We start from the raw sequence: 14,467 nt of genomic DNA, 5'->3' as shown, positions 1-14,467 counted from the left end.
TTTTCGGGATTTGATGGACGGGATTAATGTCCAATGACAGAGCAGAGCTGCCCTAGCAACTCCACACATGAGCCAATCAAGGAAAATCTAAACCTGAACTCACATTTTTCTGTTTAGGGAGGCTGATAGAAGAGAGGGATCGTGGCTGAGAGCTCAATGGACCAGGTTTGCTCGAAATGTACAGATGAAAAAATATTAGGAGTGTTTTATAAAGAGTAACATTTATTATATAAGTATAAATAAGCGATTTTAAGAAGTTACCTGGCTTATGTTACTATACTGTAAACATACGAGGGTCTTTATTTACGTTAACAGTTACCTACTAATGTGACGCAACAGCATCAGTGGGTCCACAACCAGAATCTTTGAACAATAGGACAGTTTTAGTGTTGTACTGGACATGAGATTTTAGTTAAAGAAAAGACTAGTGAATCCTACGTAGCTTTGTTTTTAAAATAGCTGACGTAATATTGTTCATTTGCACCGGTGGTCTGACATATTTAACACAAGTCCATCAAAGGACAGTTAACGTACATGATGTACCAGAATGGGTCATCGGGCTGATGTGAAGATGAACCACAGGAGCAGCCCAGCAAAAGCTTATGATTTCCTCCTGAAATTCCTGCTGGTGGGAGACAGTGATGTTGGGAAAGGGGAAATACTGGCCAGTCTACAGGATGGGTCCAGTGAGTCACCCTATGGATACAATATGGGTAAGTTTTGATCTCTGTGTACAAATAAAACTAATGTTAGATGGTCTGTGCAGTTATTATGGATTGTAGATTATTTAACCTTTGTATCACACACTTGATTATCAACTAGCAAGCATCTACATCTATCTACATCATTTATTGTGAACAGTTTCAGAATTGTTGTCAGTCTAGACAATCTAAACAAAAACCATGATACACAAAAACAAGGGATCTGCATCTGTTCTATGTTTATTTAAAATCTTTTATTTATTATAACAGTAGATATACCACATATATTAAACATCTAGATCACATCGCTCATCTAACCCCAGCTCTTATTTACAGCTCAGTAGTAGTTGTAGTTATTAGTTACACCCTGTTTTGGAAAAAGTAACTCTTCCCAGGGGACAAAATCAACTGTAGTGAACCCCCCCTTTGGGCTTTCTCGGCTAAACAACACATTTTTCATGTGTCTTGCCTAAAAGACCAACAACATTCGTTATGTGATGCAAACATGTGGCTGGTATCACATAATCACAACATCTTGTAAGTATTCACTTGTATATCACTTATTAACTCGTTAGCAATCTGCTCTCGATGTGACAGTACCATAGGTCTCTTAATCCTTAATAGTTGACATATTTTCTCCAGCATTCTGTTTTATTGTTTTTCTGCAGGCTTGAACAGGAAGAACAACACGCTTTTGATTTTCAGTGCCGTTTGTCATTGTCACAGCATTTGGGCAAATTCCAAGATCTCTGATGAACATTTTGAGTCTTATCGTGACAGCTTAGATTAGAGTGAAGTGGTTTAGCAATTAAATTTGACAGCCAACCTGTTCAATTAGGGTCAGAGGCTGACTGAGATCTGGGTGGCTTGCACAGTTGTGTTCTCATTTATTCAAGCAGCTGAGGAAGGAATGCCAGCCACTTTTAAAAGAGAGGCAACAGGTTATAGGAATAAAATCATCTTTAGATTAAAAGCCTTTAAATAGTATTTGTCTTGCTTGGACAGGCGTAGTACTGTATATTCTTAAAGGAATAGTTTACCAAAAAAAAAAAAATGCTTAAATGCCTCAGGCCATATTTGGAGAAAATTAGCATTATATCACTTGCTCACCAGTGGATTCTCTGCAGTGAATGTGTGAAAGAAACAGTCTCATCTATATATTGGATGGCTTGAGGATGTGTTTAGCATTGTTTAGTGAATCTTGTTTTTGTGTGAACTATTCCTTTAAAGTTACAACCCACTTCAGGAATATGACATATTTCTGAGCAAGACGGGACTTTAGTGGATTTCGAAAAGTGGGTTTTCCAACCAGAATTAATAGCCTGATGTTACCAAAGAAGGAAAGTTGTTTCAGAGTAAGAAAATATAATTGTATTTTGAATAATTATTATGACAGCAAACTACTTGCATTGAAAAAAGGTGCATCGATTAATAATTCACAGTAAGATCAGGAATGTGCATTAACAGAGTAAATAGGGTCAGTTTTGTTTTCATGTTAACTTTAAACTAGTTGCTCTTTTCAGCTCAACAGTGATGAAAATTTAATACCCCACTGCAGTCTTATGAAAGTGACTTCATACTACATTCATTTACAAACTCTAGAAAAAATACTGCTCCCGTAGGGCCAGTAAACAGCTCTGCCGGGATGCTAATACTTAGAAAACAAATTCTAAGACATTGGGTATGCAAGCAATTAATAGACCAGTGCTGGAGCCTTTTGCTGTTTAGGTTGCTTACTAGATTCAGAACATTTTCTACATCCTGTTCTGTCATATTTTATAACTTGTGTATTTATTTTGTATTGTAACCTTGGGAGCAACTCACAAAATTCCTTATAAGTGCATACTGTATGTACACGGTTGATAAACTCCATTATGATTAGACAGGGAGAGCTCTTGCCTAACCACCTTGCCAGCAGAAGTCTCTGTTGGAATTTCTGTTTATAGAGATTACTACTATTGGCCAAAACTCTTACGTAACTGTGCTCTCTGACTGCTGAGCAAAATGCGGCTGAGGGGAATGAGGATGCAGCCAGGCTTTGCTGGCGATAAAGGAGTGGAACGTTCTGATGTTTATCTAAACACTTGCATGAACCTCTCAAGCCACTTGTTTGTTTGAATGATGAAAAGGGTGTGTTGGCTGTTGATTTTAAAGGAACTGTGCCAGTTGAAGTCTTGCAGCTGTTCCTCACCAAGAGAGAAATCAGTTCTGTGCCACTGAAACCGTTATCCTACTGTCTCATAAATAATGTACAGGCTGATGTGTTGCTCGATGTGTTTTAGGTTATGTAACGCCTGTGGAGCTTAATCAGGGTAGACGGCATATTCAATTTGGCACCAATTAAAACAAGGCTGAGAATGGTAGAAGTACAGTTTGTTGTGTGTTGTATTGTCTTAGATCACATCTAAGACGATACAACACGCATCAAATATTTTTTGTTTATGTTGCATTACCTTATATTGGACGGATACTGACACCTTGCAGTGTGGATGCAGCATCATGCAAAAACAAATATTTAATGATTAGGAATGTACTATTTATTGGTACCATATACTGTATGTCATTAGCCAGTATTATAATTTTTTGGTAATTTTTGGGTATCACAGTCAATATTTTTTGTAATGAATCTTTATTTTTGCATGCTAATTTTCCTCTTTTTTTCATTTAAACCATCTTTGCTGTCATCTAACACATTCTTTAATTAATATTTTAAAACACTATACCTTTCATAACACTGTAAAATATAATCTTGAAAATCTAAAAGGAAATCTTAAAAGGAATATTGATTTTTCATACTGTATATTATCGTGTTATTATGCCTAAATTCACCTTTAGCATTTAAAGTGACTGATTTTAGTTTAGTATTTAATTTTTTTAAATGCATAGTTCACCCAAATAGTCCACCAAAGTTACTAAATAGTTTTGGTTCCCATTGACTTCCATTGTATTGACAAAAAATACAATAGAAATCAATGGAAACCAAAAATGTTTGATTATCACCATTGTTCAAAATATCTACCTTTGTGTTCAGAAGAAGAAAGAACTGCGTACAGGTGATGACAGATGACAGAATTTTCATTTTTGGGTGGACGGTCCATTTAATTTAAAAAAATTTGTGTAGAATTTCAACATTAGCCAATTTTGGTACTAATATGACTCCAGTTTTTACCCCATGTGGGTCTACATGATTTAAAAAAAGTACTTTTTATTTATTTATTTATTTTTAAACTTATTTATTTACATATGTATGTTTATCAGGGAGAAATTACTTTACTAGCACTTTAACTATGGTGTCTATTTGAGTTTAATTATGCTGCTTTAAATTCTGTCTGATCTGTTTGATGTTTTTTGAGGTCAACCAACGTCTCCACAGGCCACAAAGCAGCTTGCAGTATTTTTGGTTTTTTATAATATCGTGACTTAAAGTTGCACAGGGATGGATCAGTAAGTGTTAGCATAACTGTTTCTCCCCCAGCTCTAGATTTTGAACACCATTATCCACGGAGGCTTCATCCTCATCTACTTACTCCCGTTGATCCGGCGTATGTGTCATCCCGTCAGAAAAGGTCTGTGGCTCTCTGCTGGTTGCTATGAGGGAGGTGAGGAGAGGGGCAGAGCAGGGTAATTGCGCAGGGAGACAGAAAGAGTTAGTGTGAAAAAATCTGTCAGGATGAATCAGAGCTTGCCCACACAAACAGGAAGACTGCATCCTACAGGCAGACATTTTTATAAAGGAAAAAAATACTAGAAAGCTGGTGTTATACAATATTTGTCTAAAAGTGATGCATCACATTAAATAATTCACAATAAACTTGATAAAGGATTTATTTAGTGATGGAAAATATGATGTAAGCGCTGGTCATGTTTATTTGATAAAATATGTTTTTGTTCTGTAGTTGAAGATAGAGTCATCTAATTAAGCATTTATTGTTCAACCAAACCATTTTTTAAAGAAATTAATTTTTTTTCTTCACGTTATATTTCAAATAAATGCTGTTCTTCTGAACTATCTATTAATCAAAGAATTGTGAAAAAAATTATTATGCTATCCATAAAAATAAGAACCAGTACAGTACAGTTTTCAATATTGATTATAATATTAACGTAATGTTTCTTGAGCATCCAAATCAGCATAACAGAATATTTTCTGTGACTACTGGAATTTTTTTTCAAGTTTGCCTGAATGAATTGCATTTTAAAATATATTAAAATAGAAAACTTAAAACTTTAAATTGTAATAAAATTTTGCAATATTACCTTTTATATTATATACTTGATCAAATAAATGCAGTCTTGGTGAGCATAAAAGAAACGTTCAAAAACATTTTAAAAAATCATGTAAAAGATACTATTTAAATTTGAAGCATAATTCTATCACAAATAAATTAATACACTGAAGTTTTCATTTATTATGTTTTATAGATGTAGTCTCTGAGACCCAAACAGAACTAATGCATCATTTTTCAAGGAGGGCTTGATACCTGATACTTGAAGTTTAATGTACAGAACATTAAACCTCACCATTAGTGCATACCTTCGGATACGCTGTAATTCACTAAGTGACCTCACAGTTCACAGAGTGACATGGGTTTGTGATTGGTTCATTTGGTTCCATTCTTTAGCGATAGAGATTGTGTTTTTTCAAATCCTCTTTCGGTCACTTTAATGGAATCTCCCAGTTGTTCCATGTATGTTTTCACAGTGTTGGGTTTCATTCTCATTGCAGTGGAATGTGTGATGGGCTCTGAAATTCCCTAGGATAAAGAGTGTTCAGAATGCCAGTGTGTATGTGTGTGGAACCTGGAACCCCCACGGAGGTGACACTAAAGCTTTCCAATCTCAGCCTAGGCATCCTCCTCAAGTGTCATGTTCATACCAGCAGACGTCACTTAATCATAGTTCCCGTCACCCAAAAGCTTGATCAAAAGAGAGACTTTGTAAATAAAAGATTGGCTAAGAGTAAAGGAATGCAGTCTTTATTTGAACATAATATGCAAACTCTCTCTGGAATATTCTTCAGTGTTTCTCACCACTTGCCTTTCCCATTTGCAGTTATTAGATTATTAGTGAACATTACTGTTGCTCATACTAGGAATTTGAACAAACCCCATACGATAAGTATTAAACTCAAATGGTGCAGCTTGTTTAAGAATTATGTTTTTTTTTTTTTTTTTTTTTTTACTAAACGTTTGGGCTTTAAAATTTGTCTGGAAGACAATTACATAACTATATGTAGGGCCAGAACATCATAAAGAGTTGGAAGTGGGATCTTTTGGCTTGGACCACTAAGCAACTGCTTAGAGCCCTCTAGCTACAACACAAAGTGACAACATGTTAAAAACCAATTAGAAGACATTAGTAATCGCATAGCAACACTCTGGCAACAATCACAATGTACTAGCATCAGTGCATTTTGCATGGACTGAAAATGTCATCATCAGTGTTTTCTTCAGAAACAGTTGTGATTTTTGTGGAAACCTTGATGTATATTAGTATAAGGATTCCTTGAGTAATAGTAAATTCAAAAGAGCAGCATTTATTTGAAATATAAATCTTTTGTAACATTATAAATGTCTTACTGTCTGAATGGGTCCTTGCTTATTAAATTTAAAAAAATCTTACTGACCCAAAACTTTTGACTTTATTTTTTTATGTTCTGCTTTCTCCTATAGTGGCTTTGTTTAGCCTGATTAGGTTAACCAGTAATGTGAGTTTGGAGAGGGGCTATCTGTTTTTCACCCAATGGCAGCCAGGAAGCCTGTTTGAAAACAGTCATTACTTTTGCAATTACACTTAGTGACGCTAGTGACGCAAAAATGAGATATTTCACCTTTAAGTAATTTTGTTATTTCTTCTTCACTTGTAGGAATTGACTACAAGACAACTACCATACTGCTCGATGGACGCCGAGTCAAGCTCCAGCTTTGGTGAGTAGCTTTACATCACAGTTACTTTTCCTTGTGGAAACTGGAAACCCATGACTGCAGCACCTGACATATACTAGAAATACATGTTGAACTTTAAAGTTTCAACTTGATTTCCTCCTGTAATCTTCTCGAACACAAACAGAGCATGAAGAGAGATTAAAGATCACCCCCTCCACTCCATCATGCCTGTGTATGCTCAATAAGGTCCCGTCGGTTTCCAAAATATGAAGTGAACATGCCAAATGTCTGGCTATGTTAATTACAGCGCTCCTCAACAAACTCTTCCAATGAAAAATTCAGCCAAGTCAATCCCACTAGCCATGGCTAGAACTTGTTTATAAATTCTGCCGCATTTTAAGAGAACTGAGCTTTTTTGCAAGAGTCTGGAATCAATTATTGATAATCTGGCCCTGACAGACGAAGCGTTTTATAGCAGAGTGTTTGTGATACTCCAGTCCTACCCGCTGCAACATGACTGGCACATCTTGGTGCTGTGCTCAGCCCTGGATGGTGAATGATTCATTTCACTGCTCCTACTCAAAGTCTGCTGCCCTGGCACCAACCACAGAGCGCTCCTCGTGTCACCAGGCAGAGGGAAAGACAATAGCTACAGACGTTTTGAAGAACAGAAGTAAGAAGAATGTGTCCTTTGTCATGCATACCCTCTGTGTTGTGTTGTTTTTTTGCAGGGACACCTCAGGACAAGGCAGATTCTGCACCATATTCCGCTCATATTCCAGAGGAGCACAGGTATAATGGCAATAAATTATAAAAACACAATTATAATTAATGTATTTTGTATTATAATATTTATAATTATTTATTTGAATTAATTTATTCACAAATATAAATATAATAAATGTAAAATTATTTATCAGTCACCACTTGTGAGTTTGTGAATGCCTGTAATAGATGTAATTATTTGTAATATATTTTTTATGATTTTATTTATAATTATAATTATTAATTTAAACATAATTAATTTAAAATAAACTAAATAATTTTTTTTTAAATATTATTTTCTTTGTAATTATAATTGATGTTATTTTTTTAATTGTTGTTATATTTTGTTATGATTTTCGTCAGACACCATTTGTGTGGTTGTGTGTAGCCCATTGTATATAATGGGCAAAGCGACTTTTGGAAATAAGCTTTTAAATATCTCTGAAATCCCAGTGTTCCCAGACAGTTGTTAAACACCCCACCCAATAATCAGCAGTTCCTGCTATAAATCGGAGTGCACTGGTGTTGTTGATAGGATATTTACTTGTTCTGGCAAACACAGATATCCTAATAACAGAAACTCTTGGAGCAAAGCCACAGTCTTTATTGACATTACATCGTAAACATCTCTGCCAACAATTTTAGTCACATAATGTATGAGATGTTAAATAATACCACTTTCAGTACCACACTGACTTTTCTGAAACCTCAGATGATAGATTACAGTTTAATTTTTTCTTTCATTTTGAATTGAAGGTGCATTTCAGTTTAATATACTGTATGCTTTCGATAACAAATTTTGTTTCTCACAGGGTGTTATCCTTGTATATGACATCACAAACCGGTGGTCTTTTGATGGCATCGACAGATGGATTAAAGAGATCGATGAGGTAAAATCAGGTCAATCATTTCAAAACTACTGTTGTTACAGTATTTAGTATGTTAAATATGCAGTACAGTATGATTATGAGTATAAACAGACGAGTTCATACTAGTGGCTTTGAAATCACATTAAATGCAACACAAGCTAATCATCTTGAGAAAGTGCTAAAATAGATGTGTATCTCTGTTTCAGGAAATGTGCTCGTTATGCAACTCCGTAACAGCAGTTATGATTATAATCATTCCAGTTAAACAGAGGCTCTGTAACTAATTTGTGTAGATAGCAGGGGGCTGATGATGAACAGCATTTTCTTTCAAAATTGCTTTATTATTAAAGCGATTGTCTTGACATAATAATATAAAACAAATCAGCAAACCTGTTGTCCTGAGGAGTGCTTTTGTAACTATTTTATTTTATTTTTTTACCCAGCATGCACCAGGTGTTCCCAAGATCCTGGTGGGAAACAGGCTTCACCTGGCCTATAAGCGTCAGGTGACAACCGAGCAGGCCCAGGCTTTTGCAGAGCGACTGGGGGTCACATTCTTTGAGGTCAGCCCTCTCTGTAACTTCAACATTACTGAGTCCTTCACTGAGCTGGCCCGAATTGTGCTCATGAGGCATGGTATGGAGCGACTTTGGAGACCCAATAAAGGTGACAAGCCTCTATTGTCAGGCTTCATATATATGATATGGACATTATCTAATTGGGACTCAGACGTTCACTTTGGAGCTGTATGATATTTTACAAATAAACATTAAAACTTAAAAACTTTTTAAAAGGAATTTTACATTACAAGTTGCCTTAAAACATACTAATATCAAAAATTATTTTCAGTGTAAGATTGGGAACACCATATTTTGCCCATGTTTGTACATAATTTATAATCTGAATGTAAAAATACTTTCTACAAATCATTCCCTATCAAAATATCCTATTTTAATTCTAAAAAACAATATAAAATAATTTAGAAACTAAGTGTGAAATACAAATTCAAATGCATATGTACTTTTTTCTTTTTAAATAATGTGTTAAGAAATTTGTAAATGAATTAATGTCTGATACAGGACATATTATATTATATTATATTATATTATATTATATTATATTATATTATATTATAAAATTGTATACTTTATTAATTTTCTGATTCAAAAAGGGTTTCTACTATTAATTTTCTGATTCAAAAAGGGTTTCTACCTTGTCAGATTGTTTATTTTCCAACTGTCCATCAAAAATATGCAGTATCTATAATAATATAATTTCCCAGATACTTCAGAAAACATGCTGCTGTTAAAACTAGACTGGTTCCATCTGCATGTTTCACTTTGGTTTACTCTGGAACTTTGAGCAGTGAAAGCTATGGGACGTCGCTTGGAAAGACTGTACAAGAAAACAGGACTCATTGTTCACTCACTGGTTTTGAAAGAACATTTGCTCATTTACCGTACTGCCCTCAATGCTGCAAGATCCTCATATGTCTCTTCTACTATTAAGAATCCCATGTGCAGGCCCAAATCTCTGTTTGCTTTGGTCAACAAACTCACTAACCTTCCACAACATGTTATTTCTGGCTCTGAGGTGCTTGTGAATAACTTTTCTCGTTACTTTTCAGAGAAATTGAAGTCTATCACTGAATCGATTTCCAAAGACACCCCTCATACATCCGATTTAAATGTTCACTTGATATCAGCTGACTCGACTCACTCAACATACTCTCTTTCTTCTTTTACTCTTACTACTTCTGCTGCCATAAGTGATCTAATTGTGAAGTCAAATTCTACATCCTGCCAGACTGATCCTACACCGACTGTTTTGCTTAAGATGTGTGTTCCTGAGGTTGAACCTTTCATAACACATATGATTAACTGTAGTTTAGCATCTGCTATTGTTCCAGCAGAATTCAAATTGGCTGCGGTGACCCCCATACTTAAAAAAACGATTCTTGACCATCTAGACATGAACAATTAACATCTTGATTCTTCTTTACCTAAGCTCTATCACATAGCACTGAAACTGCTCTTCTTCGTGTGGTTAATGACATTCTTCTGTCCATGGGTTCTGGGTTAATAAACATCTTGATTCTTCTTGATCTAAGCTCTGCTTTTGACACAGTCTGCCATGAAATACTCATCTCTCGCCTTTCTGATATCGGTATCACTGGTTCAGCTCTTTCCTGGCTCATTTCCTACATCAGCGATAGAAAATATTATATCACCATACAAGGGTATAAATCTGCCACTGCTCCAGTTTCACAGGGTGTTCCTCAAGGTTCAGTTCTTGGTCCACTCCTGTTTATCATTTATATATATCCACTTGGTGACATCATTCGCATGCATGGACTTCAATTTCATTGCTATGTTGATGACATTCAAATTTACCTAACCACCAGCTCTGATAGGTCATCACTGCCTGACTCACTTACTGCATGCATCAGGGATAGCAAGCATTGGATGTCCTTGAATTTGACCGGGTTCATGTTAAGCCTGCTTCATCTGTCCGTAATCTTGGTGTCTTATTTGACTCATCTCTATCTTTTGCCTCTCATATTTCTTCTGTTGTTAAAACCTCTTTTTTCCATCTTCGTAATATTGCACGTCTTCAATCTTCTCTAACTCTAGCTGATGCTGAAATCTTAATTCATGCATTAATCACATCACGTCTGGATTATTGCAATGCTCTATTTCTTGGTCTGCCTAAAAAACTTATTGCAAGGTTACAGTATGTTCACAACTCAGCAGCAAGAGTTCTTACCTCCACCAGGCTTTCTGCTCACATTACTCCTCTACTGCGTGATCTTCACACGTTACCTGTGGCATCACGTATTCACTTTAAGATATTACTTCTAACGTTTAAGGCATTAAATGGTCTTGCGCCTCCATATCTGTCTGACTTACTTTACTCCTACTCTCCTGCCCGGTCCCTCAGATCATCTGAGCTTGGTCTTTTGTCCATTCCTCGTTTTGGGTTGTCCACTGTAGGTGGTTGGTCATTAAGTGTTAATGCTCCTAAATTATAGAATTCGCTACCCCTTCATAATATATCATTGTCTACATTCAAGACTCAGCTAAAAACTTATCTTTTTAATATGTATTTTGGATAATGTGGCTATATGTTGCCTTGTGTGTTTGTATTGTGTATGTCGGTGTGCAAATGTTTTGTTTACCACTATGTAAAGTGACCTTGAGCTATGGAAGGGCGCTATATAAATAAAACTTCTTCTTCTTCTTCTAATGCCAAACAGTATCATTCTGTAAAAATATATTTTATTTTAGATAAATAATTTAGATTTTTATTTCAAGAATTATTATAGTAAAAATATCACTTACATTCACAGTTAAATAAACGTAAATCATATAAAACAATTACAGAGAGAAAAGACAGCTAAACCTCTACAGTGTTCGGTAGTTCACAACAATACCATCGTTGTCTTGTTTTACTACACTTCCATCAACATCTCCCTATGACTCATTATGTAGCTGAGGTTGGAAGTGTTCTCTCCGGGAATTAAACAAGCTTCACCATAAACGTTCCTGACATGAAATGATGAATTAAGGAATGCTGTCATAGAATAAAGCAGACCTTTTAGTGGAGCCTTTCTGAGAACCACCACATAAGCAACAGCAATACAAGTTTTTTTTTTCCTCTCAGACCAATGCTGCAATTATGTATAGGCCAAAGGAACGCTTTAGAAACCTGAAGTATGCAATGCTTTGAGACTGTATACCTCTCACAGCAGAGACACCCAGTGTTCAAATATCAATGTAATGGCCAGCCGCCCACACAGCACATTTCAGCTCTTAATAATCATAGCTTTGGTTTATGCTAGAAAAATGCCTGTAGGAACAAGGTCAAGTGATATAAAAACATTTACTTAGCTTAGATTAAAGCATTTGAATAAAAGCATCATCTGTTTATTTTGACTGGAGATTATTTAAAAGCCAAGCAATATGATAAAACAGCTTCAGTTTCCATTGAATGACTTCATCCTTTAAAGACAAACGTTGCTGACAAATTCGAATGATTATTAACCCTTTAATGACAGATAGCTTGCCTATCTACATTTTATGAAGGCATAATATCTAACATTTTTTCATGCCTGTGAGCTGAGGATGTTTTTGTGGTCTCTAATATGTTGCATTTAACCTGAACCTGTTCTTTTCTTTTGTCCAGTGTTAAGTTTGCAGGACCTGTGCTGTCGTTCTATCGTTTCCTGCACTCCAGTGCACCTTGTGGACAAACTTCCCCTTCCTATTGCCTTAAAGAGCCATCTGAAGTCCTTCTCCATGGCCAACGGCCTCAACGCCAGGATGATGCACGGCCGTTCCTACTCGGTCATAGCCAGCAGCGCTAAAAAAAGGAACGGAACCAAAAAATCCAAAATCATCTACCCACCACTGAGCCCATCCCAGAACTGCGCACGGACGAGCTGCAAGATTTCATAGATCAATGCAGTTGCTGTACTTACAATACACACTCGCAATGCAATTTAAACAAGGAGCTAGTGTTCAAAACCACCACAGTCTTACAATAAATAAGAACAATTTAGAGAACTACGGCCTGTGAGGTCTTTGATATATTAAGTGTTTGACCAAACTTGTTCGCCGTGTTGGTTTGTTTAAAACACATCCTCCTGGCCATATCAAATTGTGATCGCTGGACAGATGTACAAGAGGTGATCCAATCCTAAATAATGCCAAGCATTGTTTAAATATACAAACAAGCAAAGTTCTTTAGTCTTGTAAATGTATTGATGGTACTGCATTTTCCTGTGGAGGACTCTTTTTGCTACTGAACTTGGACCAAGCCAGCAGGAGAAACAAACAGCTTTCCTGTTTTATGATCACTTTCACAACGGACCTTACTAATAATTAATACCAGCTTAATTTCCTTTAATACTTTTATTCCGACACTTTTCAGGGGCTTAGAGAGTCAAGGTTGAGACACGCAGCTCTTTGTATTGTGTATATAATTTGTTTTGTTTGATACTACATTGTTAGAATTCTTAATTATTGTGATACACTTGATCTGTGACCAATATTGTTATTGAACAATACGTTTATATGGGAAACACACCAAAGACGTGGAAGATTAAAATGTGGCTTCATTTGTCACATTGAAAACAATGCTAATATTTCAAATTTACACTGCAAACAAATATAAATTTCTAACATGCTATCATATCAGGTTTTAAATAAAGATCATTGATAAAATTAGAAAGTCATGTTGTCTTTTATTAACAATATGTCCACTAGACTAGAGGACAATGTTTTCTTGTAGATGGTCTTTTCTACCTGGCCTAACTGTGTTATAGTTGTGGTAGGGAAAGGAGGGATTGGTCAAAACAAAACATTATTATTCCAAAAATAAAGGAAGCCTTCAATTACTGAAGCTAGAATTTAAATAAATAATGTTTGTGACATTACTGTCGATAACCACACAAAATAATTTTGACCAGTCCTTCAGCAAAATGGGACAAGGCTACCAGAATTTTTAAAACTACTAATGAGAAGTATTTGTTTATTTATTGTTTGTTTTTACTTAACAGTTTTAATGTCAGTTCTTCCATAAAAACGTGGTATTTGAGCGACAGTTGTCTAAATATTAATCTTAGTTTGGGACTTATTCCCTTTCCGATATCCTTCCGCGATTCACGTTTAAAGTTTACGTTAAAGTTATGCGTTTAACGCCATCCCATGGTCAAAGCAAAAGATACATCGGATATAACTTTCCACAGACAAGGTTAGTATACATTTTATGACACTTATCTCATGTTAATTAATATGTAAAAGTTTTAGGTCTTGTGGCAATAGTCGTGTGTACTGTATTTAACGTTTTTCCTCCTAAAATATTACCTAGGCTATCAAAACATTTTGATAATGGCTTATGAATAGGCGAATAACACTGGGCAGAAAACACACCACTTGCTACAGACCAATTTATCTGTAATCCCTGGGCTCAGCTGTTTTATATATATATATATATATATATATATATATATATATATATATGTATATGTATATATGTATATGTATATATGTGTGTGTGTGTGTGTGTGTATATATATATATATATATATATATATATATATATATATATATATATATATATATATTTATATATATATATATATATATATAATCTTGATCAGAATGATTTGGAATTGTAAATCCCATATTTTGCTATTTATTATGAGGGTTGTCATTGTCCAGGATGAGGTTTGTTAGTGTTTATG

At 35.2% G+C, this 14,467-nt stretch overlaps 1 protein-coding gene across 3 annotated transcripts; it reads left to right on the top strand.

Moving 5' to 3' along the window:
- Window positions 1-78: 78 nt before the first annotated feature.
- Window positions 79-12,928, top strand: LOC109100007 (ras-related protein Rab-40B). 3 transcript variants are annotated; one of them, XM_042735807.1, is made up of 7 exons: window positions 79-165; window positions 511-713; window positions 6,568-6,628; window positions 7,318-7,378; window positions 8,164-8,241; window positions 8,664-8,886; window positions 12,406-12,928. In XM_042735807.1, the coding sequence occupies exons 2-7, from the start codon at window positions 548-550 to the stop codon at window positions 12,675-12,677; spliced, it is 861 nt and encodes a 286-aa protein (XP_042591741.1). In that variant the 5' UTR covers window positions 79-165; window positions 511-547; the 3' UTR covers window positions 12,678-12,928. The 3 variants fall into 3 exon arrangements, with proteins under 3 accessions (XP_042591741.1, XP_042591740.1, XP_042591742.1); XM_042735806.1 differs by having other exon boundaries at window positions 97-713; XM_042735808.1 differs by lacking the exons at window positions 79-165; window positions 511-713 and adding an exon at window positions 3,939-4,267.
- The last annotated feature ends 1,539 nt before the right edge of the window (window positions 12,929-14,467 follow it).

The sequence above is a fragment of the Cyprinus carpio genome, chromosome B12 (genome assembly GCF_018340385.1).
Source record: "Cyprinus carpio isolate SPL01 chromosome B12, ASM1834038v1, whole genome shotgun sequence".
NCBI lineage: Eukaryota > Metazoa > Chordata > Actinopteri > Cypriniformes > Cyprinidae > Cyprinus > Cyprinus carpio.
Note: the sequence above shows the minus strand (reverse complement) of the source record. Positions and strands in the feature narration are given on the sequence as shown.